This window comes from Camelus dromedarius, chromosome 3 (genome assembly GCF_036321535.1).
Source record: "Camelus dromedarius isolate mCamDro1 chromosome 3, mCamDro1.pat, whole genome shotgun sequence".
Taxonomy (NCBI): Eukaryota; Metazoa; Chordata; class Mammalia; order Artiodactyla; family Camelidae; genus Camelus; species Camelus dromedarius.
In genome coordinates this window covers 64,984,869-65,011,577 of record NC_087438.1, presented here as the reverse complement: position 1 = coordinate 65,011,577, position 26,709 = coordinate 64,984,869, and the positions used below count along the sequence as shown (strand labels likewise).

At 38.0% G+C, this 26,709-nt stretch overlaps 1 protein-coding gene across 1 annotated transcript in view; it reads left to right on the top strand.

Moving 5' to 3' along the window:
* ELL2 (elongation factor for RNA polymerase II 2) overlaps positions 1-26,709 on the top strand; it is a 70,570-nt gene that overhangs the window by 32,037 nt on the left and 11,824 nt on the right. The window contains exons 3-8 of the mRNA XM_010993964.3: positions 8,835-8,956; positions 13,616-13,779; positions 20,421-20,680; positions 23,591-23,715; positions 23,873-23,960; positions 25,750-26,317. Of these exons, the coding sequence (XP_010992266.1) occupies positions 8,835-8,956; positions 13,616-13,779; positions 20,421-20,680; positions 23,591-23,715; positions 23,873-23,960; positions 25,750-26,317 (1,327 nt within the window). The remainder of the gene's footprint in view (positions 1-8,834; positions 8,957-13,615; positions 13,780-20,420; positions 20,681-23,590; positions 23,716-23,872; positions 23,961-25,749; positions 26,318-26,709) is intronic.

Here is a 26,709-nt window from a genome sequence, read left to right as displayed (position 1 = left end):
TAATCTAGTCCCATGTTTCTTCAGATGAATTCAAATATTTATTAGGTATCTACTGTGTTGCAAATATGTATAAAAGTAAGACCATGGTCCTTGCCCCCAGAGAACTCATGGTCTAGTGCAGAGAAAGACACATAAACAAGTACTTAGCATGCCTGTAAAGCATGTACACTGAGGGCAGGAGTACAGGTGAGCCCAAGGGGCTGGGGGGACAGAAAAGGGGTTTCTAAACACATTTCACTGAGGAAGGGAAGAGCTCTTGGGCTGAGTCTTAAATAAGGAATAAGTTAGCACAAGCCAAGACAAGAAGTGGGGACATCAAATGCAAGGTGGAGAGTGAGGCACAGGTCTATTGGGAAGGAACCACATTATGTCCTATTAAGGAGCTTAGATTCTATTGTGGATCAGTAGTAGGAAGTCATGAAGAAATGATGCTTGGGATTGACATGGTCAGGTTGGCATTTTAAGAAACTAGTTTTGGCAGCTGAATGATTAGAGGATGGGATCAAGAACAGACAATTTGAGACTAGATCACAAGATGTCCAAGCGAAAGGTGATATTGAGCCAAAACAGAGGACAGAGATGAGAAGATACATTTGAGAGATAATTTGGGAAGTAAAAGCAGTAAGACTTGTGATTAACTGGATGCTGAGGGGTGGGAGGTGGTGTGGGAGAGAGAAGAGTCAAGGTTGACTCCCCATGATGCCAATAATTGCAGTAAAATAGATGAATGAAAAAAAAATAAGATGATGTGGGAGGGTGGGCAGATTTAGGTATAGGATGAGAGTTCCTTTCTATATAAGCATTGCTGCCATGGAATGTATTTAAATTTCAAAAGGGACTGGTTAACAAAATGAAAGTGTAAAGCAGTTTCAGGATAAGAGTTAGGGAACTCAATGGGAAGTTTTAGTTTTTGCTGCCAAAGACAAACTTGTGGATTAGCCCAACCATGAAGTTTGAACAGACTTCTCAGTTTCTCTTGGTGGCTCTCTCACTTCTCTTCTAAAAGCATTTGACATTTAGCTCAATTTTGCATTCTTTTTAAAATATACATTTTCTGTTCTCTCATGCTCCATAGTCTGTACACCTTTTCCCTGATCTCTGGTATCTGCTATTTGCATCTTTCCCCTGCCACTAACTGTCATCCCCCCTTTTCCTGGAAATACCCAGTTACCAGCCAACTACACCCAGCCACCTGGGCTCTTCTAAATAATTTTTAGCCATGAAGCTACAAAATGAGTCATAACAAAACTCACTTTGAAGCCCCTTTTTAGCTGGTGAAACCAGCATTGGTCAGTTGTATTTTACTGCACCTAGCTGGTACGGATTCAGGTACGTAAGGTTCTCATCATATCCAGGAATATGTATGCATGTATATGTGTACACATGGACACACGCTCTCAAACAACTCCATTCTTCCGGGGGAAAATGACTTATTGTCATCCTTGATTTCTCTCTTTATTTCATTCCTCACATTCAGTGTGTCTAGGAATCCTTTTTCCTCTACCTGCAAAATATATCCCGAATCCCTCCATTTCTCCCCATCTCCTGGTGGGAGCCCTCATCATCATCCTGAATTTCTGTACATATGTGCCACAGTGGCAGGGATATTTGTCAATTTTATTCATTAATATGTCATAGAAACATAGAAGACTGCCTGACACAGTAGGAACTCAGTTAATATTTGTGGAATAAATGAATTCAATGAACAAATCAATGTCATCTTACCAGATATACCAACATTTAAAAGAAGGCTGGTTCATAGTAAAGAGAAAACATATTAAGAGGACCAAATATTACTCAAGGCAATTTTTTCAGTTTCAGTTACACAGCAACTTGGGTGTATCTGACTTCTAAAAGTTAGCACTTTACTTCTGTAGATGTTATTGCTTACCTGTAACCATTTAAAATTAGTTTTGAAATGTTGCCATCAGTGACATTTTCCCCAAAACAGCTGTAAATATAGAAGAATACATTAGGTATGAGAATACAGTTCTCAGGAATGGTTTTTCTAATCAGACTCTATCCCATGGAAGTAACAGAACCAAGAAAGCTCTGTATTAGCCTACTGTACCCTTTAATGGAGAACTTTTAAAGTTCTAATACTAGATTTACAGAAGCTATATGAAGAATATTAGAAAAAGCTATCTACTTTTACTTTTTTCCTTAATATTATACATCTTGCTAAAGAGGAAGAATGCAAGGAAACAGATGGATTTATTTTGTCCTGGATTATTCATATTAATTGTTACATGGCCTGAATTTTTTGGATAACTGCAAATATTTCTTTTTGTGCAAATAAATTTAGCATTTTGCACGACTCTCAGTCAAGTCTCTATATGTGGATATTTCAGATGTCTACAGTACATGTGGGATCCTCCCCACCCCCTGCCATCCCTTGTCAGTAGGAATATTTATGTCCTACTGATTTCTCTAAAACTTAACTTTTTCTACTGCCAGTAAAAGATACCCTCCCCTGTATCCACCTCAGCATCAGTTTCCACATCTGGACTGGTCTGAAAGGCTTTTTTTCCCCCTTCCCTAAACCCATAATGTTAGGCCTAAAGTCATAACTGCAGCTCTGGTTTGAAAAATAGGACTTGTGGTTTTCAGGTTGAGGTTTCCATTTTCTGTTTTGATTCTAGGTTTATTCTGCCTTTAAACTCTGGAACCTGAACAGTACATGCAAATACACTTCTCTAGCTAAACTGAATTTTCTAGATTGTTAGGAAATCACAGAATCATTAAGAGTCAGGAAATTATTTGAGAACAACAGAGAATTCTAGTGTTTAAATGTCTGTAGGAATTTATATATTAAAATAATAGATATATTAGTCAAATAATATAAAGAGACAAGGTAGCTTCCTAAGATACTATAGAAATGCAGGAAAGTGGGCTCTTCCAAGGATTATATTCTAGTCAGGGGAGAAGACAATAAACATAATCTGTAAGTAGTACAGGTCATAAGTATTTTAGACAAACATGGAGCCAGGGCCACCGGGTCAGCTGGACAGGGATTATAATTTTAAGTAGAGTCATAACCTTGAGCAAGGCACTTAGCCTCTCCCTGTTTCTAATCTGTAAAGTGAAGAAATTGAACCAGATGATCTCAAAGGCCCTGCTAGCACCAGTTTGTTTTAAGGACCAAGAGTTGTCATATCAAACTGCTGGTTCTGAATATCTCATTGACCATTTGCAATCACCGTAGTAGAAAAGACTGGATATTAAAATGTATAGAATTGCTGTCAAATAAAAGCTTCTGTAAGTTTAAATCATTTGTAATACCCACAAAAGAACAAAGCGTTTATTTTAAATAAATGAAAAAAAAAAATCTTGATGGTCCTATTTTCATCCAATGTGTACATCAATCCAATAAAGAAATGTCTGCAGTAAAAGTACCAGAGGCTTTTAAGCAGATGTTAGCATGCCTGAATGAGAAACATGCAGCAGTGTGCACACTGCAATTCTGCCCTATATCCTTATGTAAATAGGAGGTCTATGACTTGATGTTGAAATGACCTTTCAGACAGTATTCCATTGCCACATGCCCAAACTTGTGTCTCAGAATAATTAGAAGCTTTGACTTACACATCTTGGTATACAGTGTTTATGTTAATTATAAATGTCTGAAAGTTTCCTGAAACTTTGTCTTCGTAGCTTTTTATCGAAGACAGACTGCAGTTTGGGAGGAGGGTTGTGGATTGTGGTCCTAAGCCTTTGATTTTCAGCCTCTCATATTTGGAATGAAAATTAAAATCTACTTTTCCAGTTGCCCAGAACATGGTAGCATATTTTTATATTTTTCAACATGAATAAGAAACTGTTTGGAATCATAGTATTTAATACTTTTAAAACAGTGTTTCATTCTTAAGGCATTTAGCAAAACATTTCAAGTAGTCCATGGGTCCTTAAATATAAAGGTATTCCCAATGTCATACAGGAAAAGCTCAAAATATTATAATTAAAATTGAGAAGTTCCTGTCATACAAAGGGATGATACTCTTCCAAAATTGTTTCTAAATCACACCTCAGAATTTCTTTTTCCCATAGTGGTCAAGCCCAGTCTACAGAAGCTGACTCTAACCCTGCAAATAACAGTCATTTCATTTTCATCTCCCCCTCTTTATATTATATAAATGCAAAGGCCAGTTTACAAGAAAATACCATAACCATTCTGGAAGAAAAGACTGACTCCCTATTTCACTGTCTAGACAAGCTGTGGAGTAGGTTCCTGTATATCAAAGAGAAGAGTGAAAATCTAGTCTCTGAAATGGCTCTAGATTAGACAAAGTCTTCAACCCCACCTCACCTGTGGCCCTCAACAGTCCCTGTGGTCCACTTGGAGGTCCCCATAGCCACCTTCCTCTCCACCCTGCCCCCACCTGCACTAACTGTCGTACACAACTTGCTCCTGCTTTACTGCCCGTGGGGCCAAACTGTTATGCCGATTTACCAACTATAAACATAACCTCTGGGGGAGGGTATAGCTCAAGTGGTAGAGCACATGCTTAACATGCATGAGGTCCTGGGTTCAGTCCCCAGTACCTCCTCCAACAATAAATAAATAAACCTAATTACCTCTCCCTCCAAAAAAACAAACAAACAAACAAAAAAAACCTCTTTGTACATACATTTCATTCTTAAAAGTATATTTAGATGTTGATGCAAATAAAATTTGTAACTAATTTATACCATCTCCTTCAGGAAATTAGATCTACTAAATCTATAGACCGTGTAATTTAAGCTTTTGAAAATTTAAAGATATGAAATTGCTTGGTGACATCTTGCTCTCAGATCTTTTACAGGAAAAGCCTGATACTAGGTCAGGCTGCACCATCTGCATTGCTGTTGTTCTGAAAACCACCGAGGAAAGGTGATGTGGAAACTCAGAACTCCATGTTCTCTCATCATTTCTTTAACCTCCGACTGCACACTGCCCCTTGCCACCCAGCTACTCAGCTGGAAAAAGTGATATGCACCATGATACGTATCAAGATTCACCTTTGGGTCTCAAAATGAACATGATTTGCCCTGATTCCTGCCCCGCCCCCATCTGCACACTGCTTGTGTACACATACCACAAAGTGGGACAGTGGGCAGGGGAAATTGTTGAGAAACCTGCTGTCGTTTTCCATGTTACTACCTTTCCTCCAAAGAATTGGGGACAAAACTTGCTTGTTGGTTAGCAGCAACATGTGTGCTGTGTGTAAGAATTCAGAGAAATGGTAGGGATTGTAAGCACTCTCCAGATAAGTGTTACTCTGTATCTTTTTTAACTGAAAAATATACTAGTCTTTTCTAATTGTTATTGCCAATTAAGTTTTGAGAACCTACCAGCAAACAGAATTCACAGAAACTGTCACTACAAAGATTCACTTTCTTTATCCTGAAATGATCCTTTCTCATTTTGAGAGTTTGTTCTTAGTAAATTAGTGTCTCTTCAAGGCCTCCTTTTAAAAAAATTAATGATTTATAAAGTAGGCATTCCAAAAGAAGGACTTTTTTTTATAACTTCTATTAAGCTATTTATTTGCTGGCTTTGTGATGTTTGGAAGTTGCAGAAATTAATGTGTAGTTAGTACTTAATCTTCACATTCTCTCTCTGGCTAAATATAATTTAAATATGGCTCAGATGTGGTTATCTACCTGCTACTGTCTTGTGATTGGAAGTTATAAAGCTGGAATAAGTGTTTCAAATAAGTTAAAATGACTCTTTTTATTTGATATGAGCACTTTTATTTCTTTAAGGATACTATTTCTCCCCTACTTCTTCGTTAATTTTCAGAAGTCAATGAAGTCAAAATTCTCTTACTTCTTTTATAAAGTACTGACCTACCTCTACCTCTAATCCAGTTTCTCAACCTCAGCCTTCCTGATATTTTAGACTGGGTAATTCTTCATTGTGGGGGTTGTCCTGTGCACTGGAGGATGTGGGACAATATCTCTTGTCTCCAGTAGACCCATAGTACTCTCCCACACCAAATGTTCCCTGGGGTAAAACTGCTTCTCATTAAAAACTGCTGTTCTAATCTATGTGAAATACATGCTTCCAAACACTTCACTGGGTACGTAGCTTGGGTCGTGTATTTTTGTTTGTTTTTTAATCTGATTCTTTCCTATTCTGTCGATAATTTTTAAATCACTATAGCTTTTTTTAAATTTAAGAATCTTTTAGAGAATAAGAATATGAAAGCCTTCTAGGCCCACCATCAGACCAGAGCTTTGAGTGGTGTGTATAGTTAATTCATACGGGATATTTTTGTTATTAAACCTTCTAGATTTACACAAAACACTCTGTTTTTAAAAATGAAAAATTGTACTGGAAGATAATTTTTTTAATCTTAAAATGTGTGAATCTTAAGAAGAATCATAGTGTAGATGATGAAAAAGGAAAATTCTGGATTTAAGTATTATAAAAGTTTGTTAAAAGCTTTCCTGAAATGTTCTGTTTGGTACATGTCTGAGCTTAAGGACTCCAGTAATTAAGTTAATTTTTTCAGTGAAAGAATACTGAACATTTGTAGAATTTGAAAACAAACTCTAGTCACTCCTGAAAGATAGAAAAAAACTATATGATTCTACTTTTTAAAAATACAATGTAGAATCTCCCAAAAGGGACAGTCTTCCATACTCTGATGTGAAAAGTGCCTCTGCATTCTCAGACATGAGCTGCACAGAAAGGAAGACCTTAGGTCTAAAATGAAGACAGAGCCTGGCTTGGAGATGAGTCTGCAACCACTATGAAAATCTTCCAACCAGGTTCTGCAGATCTGCATGGGGGTTGAGGGGAAAGGTGAATGGAAGTTAAGTGAGTCCTGACTGATGACGGGATATCATTCAAGTGTTCACAACTTCATTACCTGTCCAACCACCTCTTACACCTTAAGGAGGCTTGAAGCTACAGTGGACATCCCTTCTGTCAGCAGAGCCCTGCTATTATCAAGAAAAGCAAAGCAGCTCTCAGTAAGTGCTGTTATACCAGCCCATGGGCAGATACAGTGTTCCCTTGCATCTCACATGAGCATTTCTTTGGTTCCTGCTCTCCTCCACCTCTATAGGATTAAGAAGTGAAGTGTTCCATTTCATTTCACTGGTGTGTGTGTACTGGCCAGGTATTCAGTTTGCATGCCCAATAAGACAGCCTGATAAATACTCACAGACTAAGTTACAACTTGTTCATGAAGTTCCAGCATTTTAGAACTAAGGGAAATAAAAGAATAACTTCAGGCCCCCCAAAAGATACAATTTATAGAGCAGATAATAAATATAGAAGCTTATTATTCTGGCAGTTAGAACTAATTTAAAATAGGGAGTCAAAGATAGTTTAAATTTATGCTTAATGGAGACCCTTTGGAGTATTATCTAATATTCAACATCTTTGATAAAATTTAGTCTCAAGCTCTACATATATCTTCTGAATCTCCTTTGAAAAGATGTTTATCTTTGACTTCTTATTTCTTCTTGTTCATTCATCCCTTCAAACATTTTATCGCCTATCTACTATGTACCAAACACTGCAAACCGTCTCCCTTCTTACCTTTCTTTCTTTTAGGGGGATGAGTGTGGGCTGGAATTGGTGGCTTTAGATTATTTTCTGTAAGTAAAAGATTAGGAGTCCTATAGAGTGAGCAAGTCAGAGTTGCAGGATGTCCTGCAGGCTAGGCAGAAGTCATACCAGCTTATGTTTACTCGCACATTCATGAATATGATATGTATATATTTCTGGCAGCCAGTTAGCTCTGAGTCTTAATCTTCCAGTGATGTAAAGGGCAGAGTTGAGGGAGAAGAAAGAGAATTAGAAAATACTTTCTCCCTCCTTACCTGTCTACTAAATTGCTAAGACTGTATATTTGGAGGCTTGAGAACAGGAAGTTTTGTTTTATATTCTTTGCAATGAATCATAGTCATAATTATCACCTAACACCATGGTGGCACCTGTAGACCCAAGAGAAGAAAGGTCTTGGAAGCTGGGAAGAGTGGAGCAGTTGAGAGACAGAAGTTTCCAGTTCACTTGTTCACAGATGTTTGTTAAGCTTCTACCATGTGCCAGGAAAATATGCCCAGTTCAGAGGCTCAGTAATCTAGAGCAACTCTGATCCTTCGCTTATGAGGCTTCCAATCTAGTAGAGAAACCAGACCTTGAGCAAGAGCATAGAAAACATCTGCCTGTTCCACAGTGTTGCCTAGGGCTCAGTCTTGGAGTGCCCTGCAGATCATCTCTATAGGCTGCTGACCCTGTTCTGTAAACATGAGGATAAGTAAGGGAATCATAGGGCAGGGAGAAACACCCGGCTGTGCTTGGTGTGAATGTAATTATGGTGTTTACCTTACGCTGCTAGTTATTCTTCAAAAATATTACTCAAAAGAAGCAAGAATTATCATGAAATGGGTATATAATAAGACAGCAAAAGGTAAGGATATGGACTTTATCTCAGAGATCATGTAAATAGCTAGAAGCTATTTAGTAGGGAATCATGTAGCCAAAGACAGAAACTGTGTATCTCAAAACAGGAGGTGCTTTTTAGCAAGTTTACTAATAACTCTTTATGTGAACTGTAACCATGTGCTAGTTTGAAAAGAGGGTTCCCCTTATAAACTAATTACTGACCAGATGTGGTTATTGATACTTTAGGGTAGAAAATGGAAATAAGAAATGGTAAGTTGTAGGCATGCTCATCAGATTCCTTGAACGATTTGATAATTTAAATGCTATAAATTTAAATGATTAAGAGGGATTGAGTTAAAAAGGAATGTCACTTGAAAAACAGTTAAGTCAGTCATCAGATCATTCTATGGCAAATTTATAATTTGAGGTGTTTCTTTCCCCCTCCTTTTAGCTTGTCAAAATTCCTAAAAACGATCCCCCCAATGAAGTGCATACCTTTAACTTCTATTTGTCAAATGTGGGTAAAGACAACCCCCAGGGCAGCTTTGACTGCATCCAGCAAACCTTCTCCAGGTAAGTGTGTTTTCAAGATATGCTGAAGTGAAAATCATTTTTCTTTGAGGGTTTTTTAAATTAATAAAATACATAGTAGTCATTCCATAAATATTTATTGAATTGAATTGCAGAACTCATTTATTTATTTGAGAAGTATTGACACCTACTATGTGCTAGAAATTATATTTGTCACTGTGGGATACAGTCACAGAAATTTTAAGATTCTTGCCCTTGAGGAATTTTTCAGATACTCATTTTGTACTTGTAAAACATGGTTTGTTTTGTTTGTTTCAATTAAAGACAAGTTTGAGGGCTTTTTTTAAATGTTTTTATTCATTGACTATAAATAAGAGTGCTTTATAGTATCCTCAAGGCTCACATTCACAGATAAAGGAGGAAAATGTATATATATCTTGCATATCCCCTTCCTCCCTCCCTGTGCAAGGCTTGTTTTAAGACAGATTTTTAAAAATCTTTATTCTGCAGGAAATGGAAACTAGAAATTAACCTCTGTATAGCAGACAGTTCCGATTTTAAGGGGAAAAAAAGGAGGGAGGAAGACAAAAATACACACCCACAGCCCAGGGAACCCATGGAACCCTTATCTACTTAGGTCCTCTGTAAACAATAACCTGCTTGTTTCACTCTTCTTTGCTGTGGTTGTTTCTGATTAAAGAATGGGCCTCTTGAGTAGGGGGAGTTTGTTCTGCCTGTGGATAAAGACAAGGCCTTAGAGCCCCCAACCTCCCAAGAAACACTGACATTGGCCCAGAGTTCCCTGGGGCAGCCTGTCCCTATCTCTCATCTGTGCAGAACTTGAAACTGTAAGCACTTGCTGTGCATGGGAGAAAGAGGAAGGGAAAGCTGTGTTTCAAGTGAGCACAGGAGGCGAAGATACAAATAAGACACGGAAAGAGTTCTGAATTTCTCCTCCCATTAAAGGCTACTGAATAACTTCTGTTTTATCTTAATTTGCCATTTTCCCTAAGTGTATGTTAATTTTATTTACTAAAAATTGACTGCCCCCAAACCTATATTTTTATATGAATTGCATATGTTATCGATTATATAGACTTTTCTGTAGTGTCTACTGTGACAGCCATTGGCCACATGTGGCTATTTACACTGCAATTGATAAAAATGAAATAAAATTAAACATTTAGTTCTTCACTCTTACTAACCACGTATTACAGGCTCAGTAGCCACATGGCTAGTGGCTATCACAGTGGACAGCACAGATACAAAACCCTGTCAGTTGCATAGAGCTCTGTGGGAGAGCACTGTAATAGACTACAAAACCACCAAGTAAAAGGGTCCTTGGTGACTGGGTATTTCCACCCCTTCATTTCACAGGTGACTTATCCAGTTACATAGCTGGCTAAGTAGTGACTGGGCTGAATGAGAACTGAGTTCTCCTAACTCCCAGTCCAGTGGTATTTAGAGAATTATTTTATTATAGTGAGAAGATTTTGACATCAAATTGAACTATGTTTCACTAGGAATTTTATTAAGGAATTTAATCCCCTCTTCAAAACCAGTCTCATCACCATAGGTAATATGGTTTCTCCCTTACATCATAAGTACCCTGTGAGTTTATTTCTACCTTGCTTGTTTGAAGAAGGATTTAGGATCACTTATAAAACTACATATGATGCACCAACAGAAAAACAGTTACTGTGAGAAAATTGGCACAAATGCATTAGTATGATCCAAGTGTGATATGGATAGAAATTGAAATTTGCAGCTATAAAAACTGAAGCACCTTCAGTTCCCAGCTTGGCAAGCAAAGCTTTTTATAATCTGGCTCTACCTTTTCTATTCAATTTGATTTTTATTTTCCATGGATCTTGTCTCTCCTGCAGTTGTGCCAGTCCCTCAAGGGTGGGGGCTCTGTTTTACGCCTTTCCAGTCTTCCAGTGCTGGCTGAGCTCCATAAGTAGATGTTCAAAAAATACATATTAACTAGTCTCCTTTCTTATCTTTCTTCTTAAATCCCCTTGGTCCTCACATTTTCTCATATGTAAAGTGGAGGAAATCCCACAGTCAAAATTACCTTTCAAAAATTCCTTAAATCTACGCATTCATAGGCCTAGTGAAAATACATAATTTGGGGCATACAGCTCTGTAAGTAATGGCACACTCAAGTATAGGAAACAGTGAGGTAGGCTAAAGAAATACTGTAGGAATGTTTATAAGCATATATCAAAGTATTTAAATTTATAAAGAACTCATTTGAAAAGGGATGAGTGGAGAAATTTGGAGAGTACCTTCTTGCCCACAGGGTTTATAGCTCCATTTTGTTTCCATATAAAGATCTGTTTCTTTGGATGGTGTAAACTGTAACATCATTATCTTTGGCAATAAGTTCAGCTCATTTTCACTCTAAATTACTTAGTAAATAATAAGGGGAGATGTTGAAATTCAAACTTTCTGCTACCAGACCTTCATTCTGCAGTCTTTACTGCAGTCTTTCCTTCCTCGCCTTCATCCTCCATCCCACTTTTCCCGAGAGGGTCAGACCTCCCTCCCTCCCCACTTCCTTCCCCTCCTTTCACTGGTTTTTCAGCATTCATACATGCTCAGGTCTGCCTCGTTTAATAAAAAAAAAAAAACCAAGCTTGCTTGCACTCACCTGTGGTCCCAAAGTCTGGTTTCAGTCCCCACCATCCCACTGAGACATGCTCCCCAAAGAGAGCCTTGACCTTCTTGCCCCTGAATCCAGTGGACGCTTATTGGTTTATTTTTCTGGCCTTGTTGCCAGCATTTCACTGTGGGCAACTCTCTAATCCTTGAAGCATTCTATTCAGATGGCTTCCATGACACAGTGCTCTTGTGATTTCCCTCTATCTCTTTGTCTGTACCTTTTCAGTCTCCTGTGGTCTTCTTTTCATCTTCCTATTGATTATTTTAAATATTAGTGTTATTCACAGTCTGTTCCCTCCTGAAACTGTTCTTCACTTCTTCAGCGTCACCATGTCCAAAACTGAAATCCCTTTCTCTCTCCCAACCCTACCCTAGTGTCTTAATAAATGGCAGCTCCACACACCCAGTAACCTGGCACAGTCTTTAACTCTACCTCCAGCCCCTTATTGCTGACAAAATTCTGTCAATTCTGCCTCTTCACCATCTCTGGAATCTGTTTACTGTTCTACATTTACACTGCTCTTACCTGGTCTAAGCCATCACTTCTTGCCTGTAATCCTCAGTAGCCTTTTAACTGGTCTCCTGTTTTCAGAAGAGTGCCCCCTTCCTCCCAATCTGTTCTTCATCCAGATTGATCTTTCTACAATGTAAATGAGATATTTCCTCTCATTGTTTTCAGTCTCTTGGGATAAAGTCCAAAATCCAAAGCCCTGAGTGATGTACTTCTCATACCCTCTTTCCAGCCTCATCTCTGACTGTCCTTTCCAGGTCCCTTTGGCCAAACTGAAAACTTCCCCCTTGCTCCCTCTGGGCCTGCACATGTTGATTATCCTTCTAGAACACTTCTGCCCTTCCCCTTGTCTAATCATCTGCTCAGGCATCACTTCCTCTAGGAAGCCTTTACCTTGCCCACAAGTCCAGGTAAAGTATCTTCCTGGGGTCCCCTGCCTCCTGGCATTTGTCACACTGCATCATAATTTCCAGTTTGCTCATCTTTGTCACCCATTAGACAGAGAGCTCCGTGAAGGAAGGACCACCCACATCTGTCAGTCCTTGTCATAGCCTGTGTACCTCACACATTGCCTGGCATGCAGTCTCTGCCCAATAAATATTTATAAGATGAAGGAACTGATTTTTAAAAAATTGTTTTTGTACTACTGACAGTTATTAGGAATTTACAAAAATTTTGTCAACCCTTATTTCTTAGCATCATAACAAAGCTACTTCTAATTAAGTTTAGAAATAGAATATCCAAGCTGTAGTGACATTTTCATTACTTCTATGTTCTAGTCTGTTTTAAGGCCATAGTCATTTCTTTTTAAAATACTAGTGTAACTGTTACGATGATCCCCTAATATTAGCATAATACTCTGAATACAAAACTGTCTTCCTGGCCAGTGTTAGTATTCATGATTGTTTAAATAAAAGGTTTTTTAAAAATATTTCTGCAAAAATCTATTGCCCAATATTTTTTCAATATTTGCTATATCAGCAGATCATCTTATATTTAACAAAATGGTAAATATAAAGTTATCAATGTTTAGGCTCTTTGGGCTAATAACAATAAATTAAACTATGTTTGGAGGGTTTTTTATCCTTAAAATTAATATCCTATTAAAAATAAAAAGCATTATGGTGGGTCTATTCCATCTAGTCAGTTCTAAAGTATACATATTATGGTTCCACTAAAAGTTAACTTCGAACATTTCTCACACCAATGGTAGACAGTTCTTTTCAAAATGAAAGTAGAACTACAGCGTCCATCAAGACTCTGGTCTTTGAAGACTCCAAATACTGATTTTTCAAAATTTTATGGATTTGGTCTCTGAGAGTTTATTTCACCCATTCTATCCAGAATAGGGAGGGGGGGTGTGATATGAGATGAAGAAGAGAAACTTAAAATTTTTTAAATACATTTTTAAATGACTAATGTGAGTTATCTTAAATTGCAAAGCTATTAAGGCTGCTGCTCTCGCTTGCCTTTATTGTACAAAATGAGGGACATCCCTAACAAGCCACCGTCTTACTTGACAGCTCTGGAGCCTCCCAGCTCAATTGCCTGGGATTTATACAAGATAAAATTACAGTGTGTGCAACAAATGACTCGTATCAGATGACACGAGAAAGAATGACCCAGGCAGAGGAGGAATCCCGCAACCGAAGCACAAAAGTTATCAAACCTGGTGGACCATATGTAGGTTTGTATAGATATCTTTTTCCTTCTCGCTGATTGATTGGAATAATTCAAGATCACTATAGGTAAATATTGGCAATATTAACTTAATGAAAACACAGAAATTAGTTTTCAGAACATTTTGAAAAACGCGGTCAAAAGTCGTTTGTTCTCTTCATACTGCTGGTAAATGGTACACATTGAAAAGTTTTGCTTTTTTCATAAATCTTGAATCCTCTGTTGACTATTTGTTATTACTTTATAATACTAGAATCTAGTCGAGTTACTTTACTATGTGAGATTGTAATGGTGGTATCCTTGTGTTTTCTTTGTCACTGGATGATGTAATTTCAGTGGTGGACAGTATGGTTCTTACTTTACACTTCTGTAGAGTTATTTTTATAGATAAAATCTGTTAGTAGAATTTAAGAGTTTTCAGTCAGTAGAATTTCAAAGGATCTTTGCACAACAAGGAATTTTTATTGCAAAAGTATAAAATGTGCCTATTGCAAAGCATTAGGGTGATGCTTCTTTGGTACCTCAATTGTGATGTCATTCCTCATCTATCCATTAATTAAGAGCCTGCCCCACCCCATCATCTTTATCATCAGCTCACTCAAATATCCATCAGATGGAAGGGAGGTAAGACCAGACCACCAGGATGAGTCTGTCCTTTATGAGCAGTGACCCTGATGACTTTAGAGTTAATTCACAGTGACTATTAACAATAATATAGAGAACTATCAAGAGTGAGGATGAGCTCTTTGAGGCCTTGGTCAGTTGATAACACTGGTCACTGGATAGTAAGTGATGAAAGGATATTATTTTGAAAACGTAAATGCTCACAAAAACAGTCTCTTAAATTACCAGTCCCTTAATCAACATCTTTCCATGGTTTGGTATAATTCTACTTCTGTATTTTCCCATTGCTGATCCAGCTACAATACACTCAGCCTTGAGAAGCTCCACTAGTATCTTTAATAAGTATTTCTTTGGAACAGAGCCAGTGCCCCTGGGACTTGGTGCTTAGCTTAGATACATTTAGTTTGGTTTAACAACAATTCATAGTTTCCCCAGGTATCTATACCCACCGGGCCTAGTTCCCTGCCCAGTAAGTTAACCAGCAATGAGAGTTTTCATCTTCTCTTTCCTACTGAATGAGGTAACAACTTCCAACCTCCTTACTTCTTTCTTCTCACAAGTAACTTAGTTAACTTTAGTAGGCTAAATCTCAGATTGTTTTTAAAATGTGCAAGATCTGTGAACTTAAATTTAAGTTGAAGCTATGAATTTGCTGTCCCTGTTGCTTTGAGACTGTTTTTTTTTTAATCTGCCCAATATCATCAATTTATAAACACTGAGACAAATTGGTGTGTTTAACAAAGGATAGAAGACTCAAGCCATCAAAATGATGATTTCCTTCTCCCAGTATAACTAGCTGGAAACCACCACCTTGATTTATTCCAAAGCTTGAAAATCAGCAATGATCACTGTACTTTTCCATTGAAAGATCCTTGGATGTCCCCTACGTTCATGTGTTTTTGTTTGTTTTGATAAGTTCAGTACAGTTCATTCGCAGTTTACACAACAGACTTTTCACCACCCAGAATCACACAGGCCATACACACTAATTGAACAGGAATTTTAGAACTTGCAGAATTTCTTACAGGGACTACAAATAACTTACATACATTTTTGAGAGTGACCACATAAAATCTGAGGCTACCTAATTTTAAATCTGAACCAGATCACATCTAGGCACATGTATGTTCCCCCCCACCCCAGCCCTCCCTGCAGTGATCCCTGCCAGCCAGGTGCTCTGTTTAGCCTTCTTCTCGGTGCTATGTCCTCAGTGCCCTGGGCTATTCACCATCACAGCACAGTGTTCTTCTCTGGTCTTAAATCTTGTCATTAACCGCCTCAGCCTTTTATTCTCTAGGTCAAATAACCCCAGCTCCTTTCAACTTTTCTTAATATGGCCTGTATCCTAACCCTTTAATTACTTTTATTGCTCTCCTCTGGACTGCCTCCAGTTCTTCACCTGGGGATTCAAAACTGCACATGCTACTCTTAAGAAAAGTCTGATCAATTCTGAATACAGTAGAGCAAAAGACCGGTATCCTCATTGGCTTTTCTGGTGTTTGTTTCTCATTTTTTACTTTTCTTTGTTTACTCTCTTTGTTATTCTTCTTTGTTGGCAGGTTTTGATCTTTTTCTTTTAACTTCATCCACTTCCAGACCTTTACCATGTTTCTTTCCTTCCAGGCCATTCAGTTTTTACCCTCCAGCCTTTTTTAGTATCTCCAATACTAATATTATTCAGCACTTATTGAGTGCTTGCTATGCACAAGGCACTGGTTAGCACTTTACATGTAGTTACTCATCTAAATCTACCAATCGCCCTATGCGGTAGGTTACGATTACATCTCCATTTTGCCATGTCAAGTTATTGGTATTAGCCAATAGCAAACGATATGAGCTTGGTCTCATTAACAAGTTATGTTTTTTTCATAAGATAATAGGAGATACATCTTTAGTTCATAATGGAATATATCATACAAAATGATACCAAAAGCTCACTTCTGCCAGCTTAGAATCCCCTGTAGAACGAGATTTCTTTTAATAGTGTCAGCCCGGATGAAGGACAAATAAGAATAACGCTGGTCTCACTGCAGGGCTGTTGTGACATCATGACCGGCCTCTGACAGTTGAATTAGGGCACAAGCCCAGTTTAAGTGGAGGAAAATTGTACTCCTAGGGGTCAGCTGGCCCAGGCACCCAGGAATATGAGCTTCTGTGACTTTCTGGTGGGCTGGGGAAAAAAGCCTACTTTGCCTGGAGAAGAGTAGGAGAAGCTTTAACCTAGAACACATTGTTATTATTTCTTCAGTAATATTTCCACTTCCGGTCATGCCGTTTGTATCAATGATGAGCACTGTTGAGTTGTTACAAGCTTTTCCCTTTGTTTAAAAAAAAAAAAAAACTACTTACCACTTCTAGTTTACCAGTATCTGAGGTCTATTCACTGACTCCTATGTAAATTCTGGAAATTTACTGAATTGTAAATTTGTAAACATGCTAGTATTTATTTAGGTATATAAAATAACCCAACCAACCTAATTTCTAGGATCATTTTTCCAATATTCCCAACTTGTGCCCTTATCCTCCTTATTTTTGATGAGTTGGTACATGTTTGAGTGACCTTGGACAAATCACTTAACATCTGGAGACCTTAATTCTCTCAAATATTAAATAAGGGGTTTTTGAACGTAGATAACATCTAAGGTCCTTTGTAGTAACATTCTGTAACATTCTGTGACTGTTGTGTGTGTATGTTTTGCTAGTAAACCTTTTGAAGAAATGATGACAAGCAAATGCTAAATAGTAGAGATGGATTCCATTGCAGTGGATTATATTAAACCCTGACAGAGTCACAGTATCATCAAGGTCTTGCCAGTGTTTTTCAGACCTCAGGTCAGTGTTGCCAGGGTTTCTGGTTAGGTTCCACAGAACAGAAAAACAGTTGCAGAAGATGGCTATGGTCCCCATTCACTTTCTGACAGTCTGTTTTAACACCTTCCTCTCAGATTGTTTGCTCAGTCATTAGACAGAGGGATAAGTACTTTTACCGTCTCATATTAAATGGAGAAGCTAGAAGTGGACTCCTTGTTATGAAACAATGGTTCAGATATGGTCCCAGATTACCCAAGCCTGTCGGACCCGCTGCTGCTGTTTATATAAGGAGCCCAGGGAATTGATTAGCAGTTGGGTCTGGGAAGAGAATTAAGTTCTCCCACAGGCTTTATTAAAAGAGCTTTTCTGAGGCAAATGTAAAAAATAAAAATAAAGCCTTTCTTCTGCCCACTTTGAACCTGAAATTTTGATGTGCTACGTTTTGTTTGTGTTTGTTTGGTTTTGGTTTTAGCACCTCAATCTGTAACTACTTATATAGCACTGATATTTTCTTCACTTACAGCCTTTCTTACCTTAAACCAGAGGACTCCTTCCTGGTTGAATAGGCACAAATTGATGGAGAGACAGGGAGAAAGTGACCTTTGTGTAAAACTCCGTGGCCCAGTGTGGCTGGATTGTTCTTTCATGATTTGAAAGAAATGGGTTACCCCATGACTGGCTGTTAAAAATGAGGTAAAGGTGAAGTGAGTGTTTTGAGGGTGGGAGATTTTATGGACTGATGACAGCCTAGCATCAGGCCTCAGATGAGACTCCAGTGCTGTCATGTCGTTGACCAGATTCTAATCTCTTGTCAAACACCACACTTTTTAGACCCCTCTTAAAGGCTAAGTGAACCTCCCTTATTTGTCTGCCCTATGTCTACTTCAGGGAAAGGTGAGGGTAAACTCTGGAGACCTTGAGGATCAGAGGTCAGTTAGATTACCGAAGAGGTAGGGTAGCCTGGAACACAGAGGTAGTACTGTTTTCATTTTTATTGCCTTCCTTGCTCATCTGAATTCATTCTAAGTGACCAGTCATGGTGTGTGAACTTAGCTAAGAAAATTCCCTGCCCATCCCCCTCCTCAGAGAAGGGTGTAGGGGAGGGCTCCACAGTCACCTTGGTTTGGGGAGTAGAAGTCAAACAGGTTTCAAAGGGGAGGGGACTGTGGAATTTATAGCATGTGCTAAACTTTTGTGACTCTAACCCTATTCTTTCCACAAATTCCTATTAAAATTTCAAGGAATAGTACTGCTTGCTAACACTATTGCAACTGAGAAGTGGTAGGTTGGAAGGTTTTCATTTGCCATGTTAAAAATTTCAATGTGTCTTCAGACTCTGGCAGGCTGGTGATAGGGGAAAATACAGGATAAGCCACCTTAATTCTGTTCCTCTGCTGTCTGCTTGTTCTTTTCCTGTCATTCACTTGCTAGTCATTTCACTTTGTGAGTCATCAAAATCTGATTTGAGGTCTGCTGATAGACAAAGCAGCCACAGCCCTGCCTACAGGAAGCTTGTAGCTTAACATGAAGTGACGGCAGACATTAGGCATTTGTTCATAAAAACCTTTCCAACAAAGAAGTACAAGTAAGAAAACTTGGGTATTAATCACAGAATCTTCCAAAATGCTAAGTGAGTGCTTTGCCATTTGAGCTTAGCCCATTGAAAGCCTCAGTTTTCTCATCTGTGAAATGGGACCAATGCCTCCCTCATCAGGTTACTGTGAGACTTAACATGTGGAAAGCACTTGACATAGTGCCTCACATAATTGGTACATGACAAACAGTTCTCTGCCCATCTGACATTGATCTATCCATCGCTAAATGAAGAACATACAGAAACCAGGTCTAAAACAGCCTCCCAAACTCTAATTGTATCTTAAGTTAATAGGTTTTCTTGGCACCAGGCAGTGACCTTTGAATGTTGAGTTCCTTTGTTGTGCAGTATTTTGGTTTGATATTTACAATTGGTTATGTAAGCAGCCCCTCTGGCCAGGCCTTGGAGCCCAACGTGAACAAAACTACCATTCAGTAAAGCTGTTCCCCATTAAGCTGTTTTCACCCAAAACCGCAGCACCTAAGAGACTGCTCTTACTTATCCATTGTTTCCAGTTGCTAGTCTTGTCCCTAATGCAGTCGCTCCACATTGTGTATCATGACCAGTTCTTCCCCCTCTATAACCAGTGGTCATAGAGTTGGAGGCTTTGGTAGTGAGTTATGAAATTTCACCTCAGAAATTATAAAGTGAGGGTCTTAGACAGTTTCATTCTGTTTCTTCAGTAAGGAATGATTACCAGGTGTTGTCAGTGACAAGCCATGTCCTGATAGTGTCACACGTCCACATAGTATCCAGGTCACTACAGCCCACGGTATTTTCTACAAATAGCCACTTGCCAAACACTTGTCATTGTGAAGTTTAAGTGGAAAGTAGGTTAATTATATGAATGGCACTGGCCTGTGCAGGAATGGTGTGGAGACCTCCTTTTACCACTTTCCATTCCTCTTAACTCACCAGTGTAGTCTCAGCACCACAGAGGGGAGACCTGCTTGTGTAGCCCTCTGAGTCTGTGTTGCTGGTTGATTAGTTTTGTTTGTTTTACTTTTTGACTCCTAAAATTTGTTATGGTCTGTTAAAAAGGAGTATCACTTGTGGATGCCCTGGTGAACTGACCCCAAATTATGCCTGACTCCCCTGTTTGTGGCTTCTGAATCTGTGAAATTAAGATAATGCCTGAGCTCAGCCTGGAATGTGTCCTTAGTGAGATAGGTATTTCTCACATTTTACATGTTCCTTCATTCATGTCTGCCAAAGAAATGACATATAATATGTAGATTTAAGTTCTGCAAATAGCTCAGGTAAGCATGGAAATTACTTTATTTCTATTTAATGTCAAGTACCTACAACCTTCAAATTTCCAGTCTGTTATTATGGTATGGGTCACTCATTATTATCCATTTATAGCTAAGTGGCCAGAATATTTCTAAAATACATGTTTATTCCAATAAATGATTCCATCAAAAACTCCAAATCCATATTTTAGGTCATTTATTCAGAATGCTTTCTGTTTGCATATTTTTTCAAAGTAAAAACTGAAATATGAAGTCTTTACTCCCTCTAGAAATAAAGAGGTACCTAAATCAGAGTTGTGGAAATTGAGATGTATATTATTATATTATTACCCGCAAATGTGTAAGTGTCATTTCTACTGGACTTAGGGAAAAGAGTACAAATTCGGAAAGCACCTCAAGCTGTTTCAGATGCAGTGCCTGAAAGAAAAAGGTCAACCCCCATGAACCCTGCAAATACGATTCGAAAGATACACAACAGCAGCAGCGTTTCCCAGCGGCCATATCGGGACAGGGTAATCCACTTACTGGCGCTGAAGGCCTACAAGAAACCTGAGCTGCTGGCTCGACTGCAGAAAGATGGTGTCAATCAGAAAGACAAGAACTCCCTCGGAGCAATTCTGCAACAGGTGAGGACAGCTGGGGACAGCTCCTTCCACTCACCTTCTTGTTGGGAAGTTTATTTAAGAAGGCTTGTTGTTGTTTTCATCATTAGTGAGGTAGAGTAATTTCAGAATTATTTTGATCAATGGCATATGAAATATACCTCCTGATTATTAAATCTCTTGTCTTAAACATTTAATTAAACAATAACTGAAATGTGGGTATTTATGCCAGGTTTTATAAGTTAGAGGCTTCTTAATTATTAATTTAAAAAGTTTTGAGTCATTGTCTTCAAACAAATTTTGCCCTGAAATTCTATGAGAAGAATAAACAAGTCTTGAATCACCTAAACTATTGTCATAATTTTTATTGGTTTATGTAGATGAAGCTATACAATTTTTTTTTTTTAATCACCCTTTGGTTGGTGTTGGCTAGAATGTCTTTACCTACTGAATACCTACTGAATACCTACTGAATGTGTCTTGCCCTGCTTGCTCTTTTTGCCTGTAATACTCCGCCTTTGGGTATGCTGAAATCAATCACCTGTCTTCATTAAAGAATATGAAGGTGAAAACTATTAGCTCTGGTCAGTTACCTTATAATCACAAGCTTAAATATAAAGTTAAAGTCAACAGTTCACCAGACTGTGGCTTCCTATATTTTTCAGACTGACTTTGGGTCATAAATATTGATTAGCATTCAAATCCACCTGCTTTAGTCTACTTTGTCTATTTTTTTTTCTAAAGCAGTAATATTTCCAAAGTTGTTCTTAAATTTCATCATTTAAAAAAAACCCTGCAGGTTTTCATCTATTATTCAAATAATAATACTTTTAAGTCTGTTTTTTCATTTATTTTCTCTTATATTCAAAACATGATACCAACTGTCATGAAAGAGTAAAAGTGTAATCTCCAGTTCTGGGTTAGCCTATCCTCAAGATTATCTTGGGCGATCTCAAGGATGTTATTAATCATTCGAGCACTTTTTGAAAACACTTAATTTAAATCCATATGTTACATAACAGTTTTAAGAGCTCAAGAGACAGGATGAAAGAATGGATGAGGATGAGGGTGTGGGTGTGTGTGTTCAATTTTTTACTTAGGGAAAGGGGGCAGTTCAGGTCACTAAATATTTGGTGAATGAATCTTCAGAAAGGTTGTAAATTACCTCCTAGGTTAGAGGATAAGAAGGCAAAATGATGGCCGTACACACAGAGGCTACTACTGACATATGTCAGTGGTTACAGGAGTGAGTGTATGAATATAGACAGAATTTTAAAGTGTTAGGTATACTTAATTCCTGAGCAAGTAGGACATGAATGTCATTACTGTTGATTATTTGGTAGAATCTAGAGCATAGTCTCACCCTAGCTGCCTATTAGAATACCTTAGGGAGCTTTTTAAAAATGCCAGTTCCTGGTCTTCACTCTAGATCAAGTAAATGGAGCAACTGAATGGATATTGAGCCTTTGACTGATGGAGAGGGATGGAAAAGGGACAAGTATAAGGGGATGGGGGTGAGAATCAGGAATCCTGCCTTACATACATTCTGTTTGGAAAATGTCTATTAGACATATCCAAATGGAGATGGATATTCAGTAGGTAGTTACATATAAGAGTCTGGTGTTCAGAGGACATTTGGAGCTGGAATTGTAAATTAAGAGCTAGCAAAATACCAATTGGATATTGAAAACCTTAAAGCTGAGTGAAATACTCTTAGGAGGAAATGTGGATAATGAAGAAAACAAGGCAGAAGACAGGTCCTAAGCACTCCAGCATAGAAAGGAGTGAGCAGAGGAGACTTGAGAAAAAAGGCCCTGAGGGAGGAGGCGGAAACAAGAAGATTCCACTACAGAAGTCTAGAGAAGGGTTAGGATGTTGTCAGTATGTGTGGTGCTGGGGATAATAGGAAGTCTTGAAGATTGTATTTATTCCACTTTGAGAAATCCAGCTATATCTCATGTTAATTTATTTTCAAATTTGAATTTTAACATAAGCCTATCATTTTATACTTAAATCAACTTTAATGTTAGTATTCAGCTTAGCTATGAGAAAAGCATGAACTACTATAATATATTTGATAGTACTTTTAAAAGACACAGAAATAAGTGAAGTTATTTAAAAAAAAAAAAAGACCATTGCTGTGGGAAATGACCAGAAGAATATCTTTCTGCCAGACTCTTGGTCTGGCCCCTGAATCTGTACATTTGTGTTGTTAATGGAGCCTAGGTCTTCTAAAAGAATTATAGTTAAGGGATAAGAAAAGATTACACTTGGAAATAAACTGGCTGACTAATCATAGTAATTTGGGGGTTATTTTGGTTTATATTTATATTTATTGGTTTTGAGGCATTTCGAAGACTTTGAAAAAGTGGTTCTTCAGGAGAAAGACAGCTTTTAGGTGCAAACTTTAGCAAGTCAAGAAAATGACAGACAAGGTTATCAGAAATGACACTATTTATGGAGATAATTTCTGGAAATTACTGAAGGGAAAGTTTGTAAACTAACGTATGGGCACTATTTGGTTTCTGCTTAATGCAAGTGATCAAGGACTTGTACTGTGACTCAAAAGTAATGGAGTCAATTGCCAGAAATAAATAATGAAGTTGTTAACAAAACTATTTAGATTCCTTTAACTAGAAAAAAAAAATTGATTTAAAAAATCTTCCTCTACTTTTTACATAATGTAGGGTTACTCTTTGACAAATGCAGTGGCCATCCAGGGGGAAGATTTTTTTTTAACTATTTATATAAGGTTTTATTTAACTCCCCAAGTGAAGTCATATAAGCTTTTATTGAGATCTGGTATATGCAAAACTAGCGGTCCCTTTGGGACCAATTGGTATAGTTATTTTCAGTATAAATCCAAAAGGTTTCCTGTTTTAGGTTAGGAAATAGCAAAAAGATCTAATGCTTTGTTTTCACACTATTTACCAGGTAGCCAATCTGAATCCTAAGGACCTCTCATATACCTTAAAGGATTATGTTTTTAAAGAGCTTCAAAGAGACTGGCCTGGATACAATGAAATAGACAGACGGTCATTAGAATCAGTGCTCTCGAGGTAAGTTCTTTTTTTTTTTCCTTCAAAAAATTATGCAAATAATTTTTTAGTCACTGTTATTTTAGTGTTGAGATAGGAAAAAAGAAGCAAGGGTAAGCTTTCTATCGTGAACGTTCGAAAATTGTCTCCCTAACTAGAATATGTGTGTCATTTACAGAAAACTAAATCCATCTCAGAATGCTGCCAGCACCAGCCGTTCAGAATCTCCTGTATGTTCTAGTAGAGACACTGCATCTTCTCCTCAGGTAGTTCATAAAATTATCTAAAGCATAATGGACTTAAGTGGCCACTTTGTTTAGATTGTCTGATTCATACAGGAGAGAAATGAGGCCCAGAAAAACTCCACAGCTTCCCTACCCAAAGTCACGTAGGTAGTTCATGACAGAGCTCACTCTAGAATACAGGCCCCAGCTCCCAGTCCAGAACTCTTTTCCACTACATAGCACTGCTTGTCAAAGTACTTCATGTCTACCTGGCTTTGCAATTCTTAAAGTTTACATTTTGTTGCAAGATTATCTACTTTTCCATTACACTAACTAGAAGATGTACCCAGTCCCATATCCAGTCTTAGATCATATAGAAAATTGAAGATACTTAAATTTATCTGAAGCACGTTCCAGAAAAATATTCTTAGGGAAAAATGTTTTTAAAATAAGCAAATAAAAAATTCTGCCATTTTCATGTATGCTTTCTTAAAGCACTTTTTGATTAGACCCAAGCAGAATATTCCAGTTAAACTCCATTCCAGCATAGAGTTCCCCCAAAGAGATTCCGTTTGAAAAAGGTGGAGAGATCCTGGGCAGTCTAAGAGTTCAAGCCCACCTGGTTCTCAGACAACCTTGACTTCTCTCAGGTCTTTGGGACTGGCAGGGAGGCAGATCTCTCTATCCCAGGACTGCCGACAGAGTGCTCCTCTCTCTGGACCCCCTCCCAAGGCTTAGGGAGATGGGACAGATGTGTGGAGAACAGTAAGCATGCCCTGGGCAAAAGGCTATTCACATGTCAGAAAATGTTAGAAACCTATTGTGGGGAACAGAGGAGGAACAAAATAAAAGCAGCTCTGTCCTTGCATGTATGTTGTCTGTAGAAGCCTCAAATGCCAACTACTATAAAGCTGCTTATACTCTGATCTAATTATATACTGGGTGTGAGATCAATGGTGCTGAATTGAACACAGAATAAATTAATGTGATGATTAACTATTAGTCTCTTCCAAGCTGAAGTTTAAGCCACAGTATTACATTGGATGTATGCTTTGTACTTTTCAACTATCTGAATTTACTTTTTAATTTAAATAGTTATTGTTGTTGCTGGATTGGGCCAATATTAGCATAGTTTTTAAAATTTTTTGAAATGGTAATTCCACATCATTTTTATGGACCAGTTATTAAGACTTATCTTCCAATCCAGCAAAGAGATATATTTAAGGAGGAAGAAATTGGATAATATTTCAGCATTGAAAGACATACATAGAGCAATTATTCCGAAGATGATGGTTGTTCTTATCTTAACACAGGTGACATAACAAATGACAGCCAAAATATTTGTAACTGGAGCGTCCTAAAACATTAGAAGACATCAAAGAAGTGTAGACTTATTGCCCTTTACCTACCCTTGTTGGTTCTGACAACCGACAATGGTAGAAACTGCTCCCTCATCTCACTGAATATAGCTAGGTCAGCTCTGGCCAGCAGAGGAAGGAGGCCACCTCTATTTAATACACTCCTGAGTAGTATAATCCACATAAATTGGGCTAGTCTCTCAAGTCTCTTAGGGTGGGGCTGTATTATCTGAAAGTGTTAAGTACTCCAAGAAACATATTGCCAGATTCTGCTTTTTCACCTTAGACAGGAAAACTTATTGTATATTGTTTGTGCTTAAGCTTAGAGAATGGTTAACACAACACTGATGATGAATTTAAATTGGTTATAAATTTAAGTATGAATAAAATTGTTCATATAGTAACGAGTAACACATATATTGAATTTTAGTGCAAACTGGCTCATTTTTTTTCCCTGTTTATTCCCCCACCAGAAACGGCTTTTAGATTCAGATTTCATTGATCCTTTAATGAATAAAAAAGCTCGAATATCTCACCTGACAAGTAGAGTGCCGCCAACATTAAATGGTCATTTGAATCCCACCAATGAAAAATCTGCTGCAGGCCTCCTGCCGCCCCCTGCAGCTGCTGCCATCCCTACCCCTCCGCCGCTGCCTTCAACCCACCTGCCTGTCTCCAATCCACCTCAGACTGTAAACTCTAACTCCAACTCCCCTAGCACTCCAGAAGGCCGGGGGACTCAAGACCTACCTGTTGACAGTTTTAGTCAAAACGGTAGTATCTATGAGGACCAGCAAGACAAATATACCTCTAGGACTTCTCTGGAAACCTTACCCCCTGGTTCAGTTCTACTAAAGTGTCCAAAGCCTATGGAAGAAAACCATTTGTCTCACAAAAAGTCCAAGAAGAAGTCTAAAAAACACAAGGAAAAGGACCAAATAAAAAAGCATGACACTGAGATGATTGAGGAAAAGGAGGAGGACCTTAAAAGAGAAGAGGAAATTGCCAAGCTGAACAACTCCAGTCCAGATTCCAATGAAGGTATTTTACATTTGTAAAAACCGACTACATGGATTAAATGAACAGGAAAGGGGGACTGTCATGAGTGTGAGATTATGCTGTTTATAATTAATAATGCTTCTTTATCAAGTGACCGTCCATTTAGTTATTAATCTTAGTATGGTGCTATTGAGCAGTTCTTTTTCTTGCAGTTTACAGCAGTTATTTTCTGTCTCTTTTTAGCCAACTATTAAACTTGATTTCTATATTTGTTAATAAAATGGTGACATTTGAAAATGACCCTGTCATCCTCCAGAGACCCCCTCTTAGAAGATGGACTTTGTTGCTCTTTTCAGAGCTGTCGCAGTATTGTGCAGCCTCAACATGACCTATTATATGCCATTCTTGAACTGATTTAACCAGACACACAACTA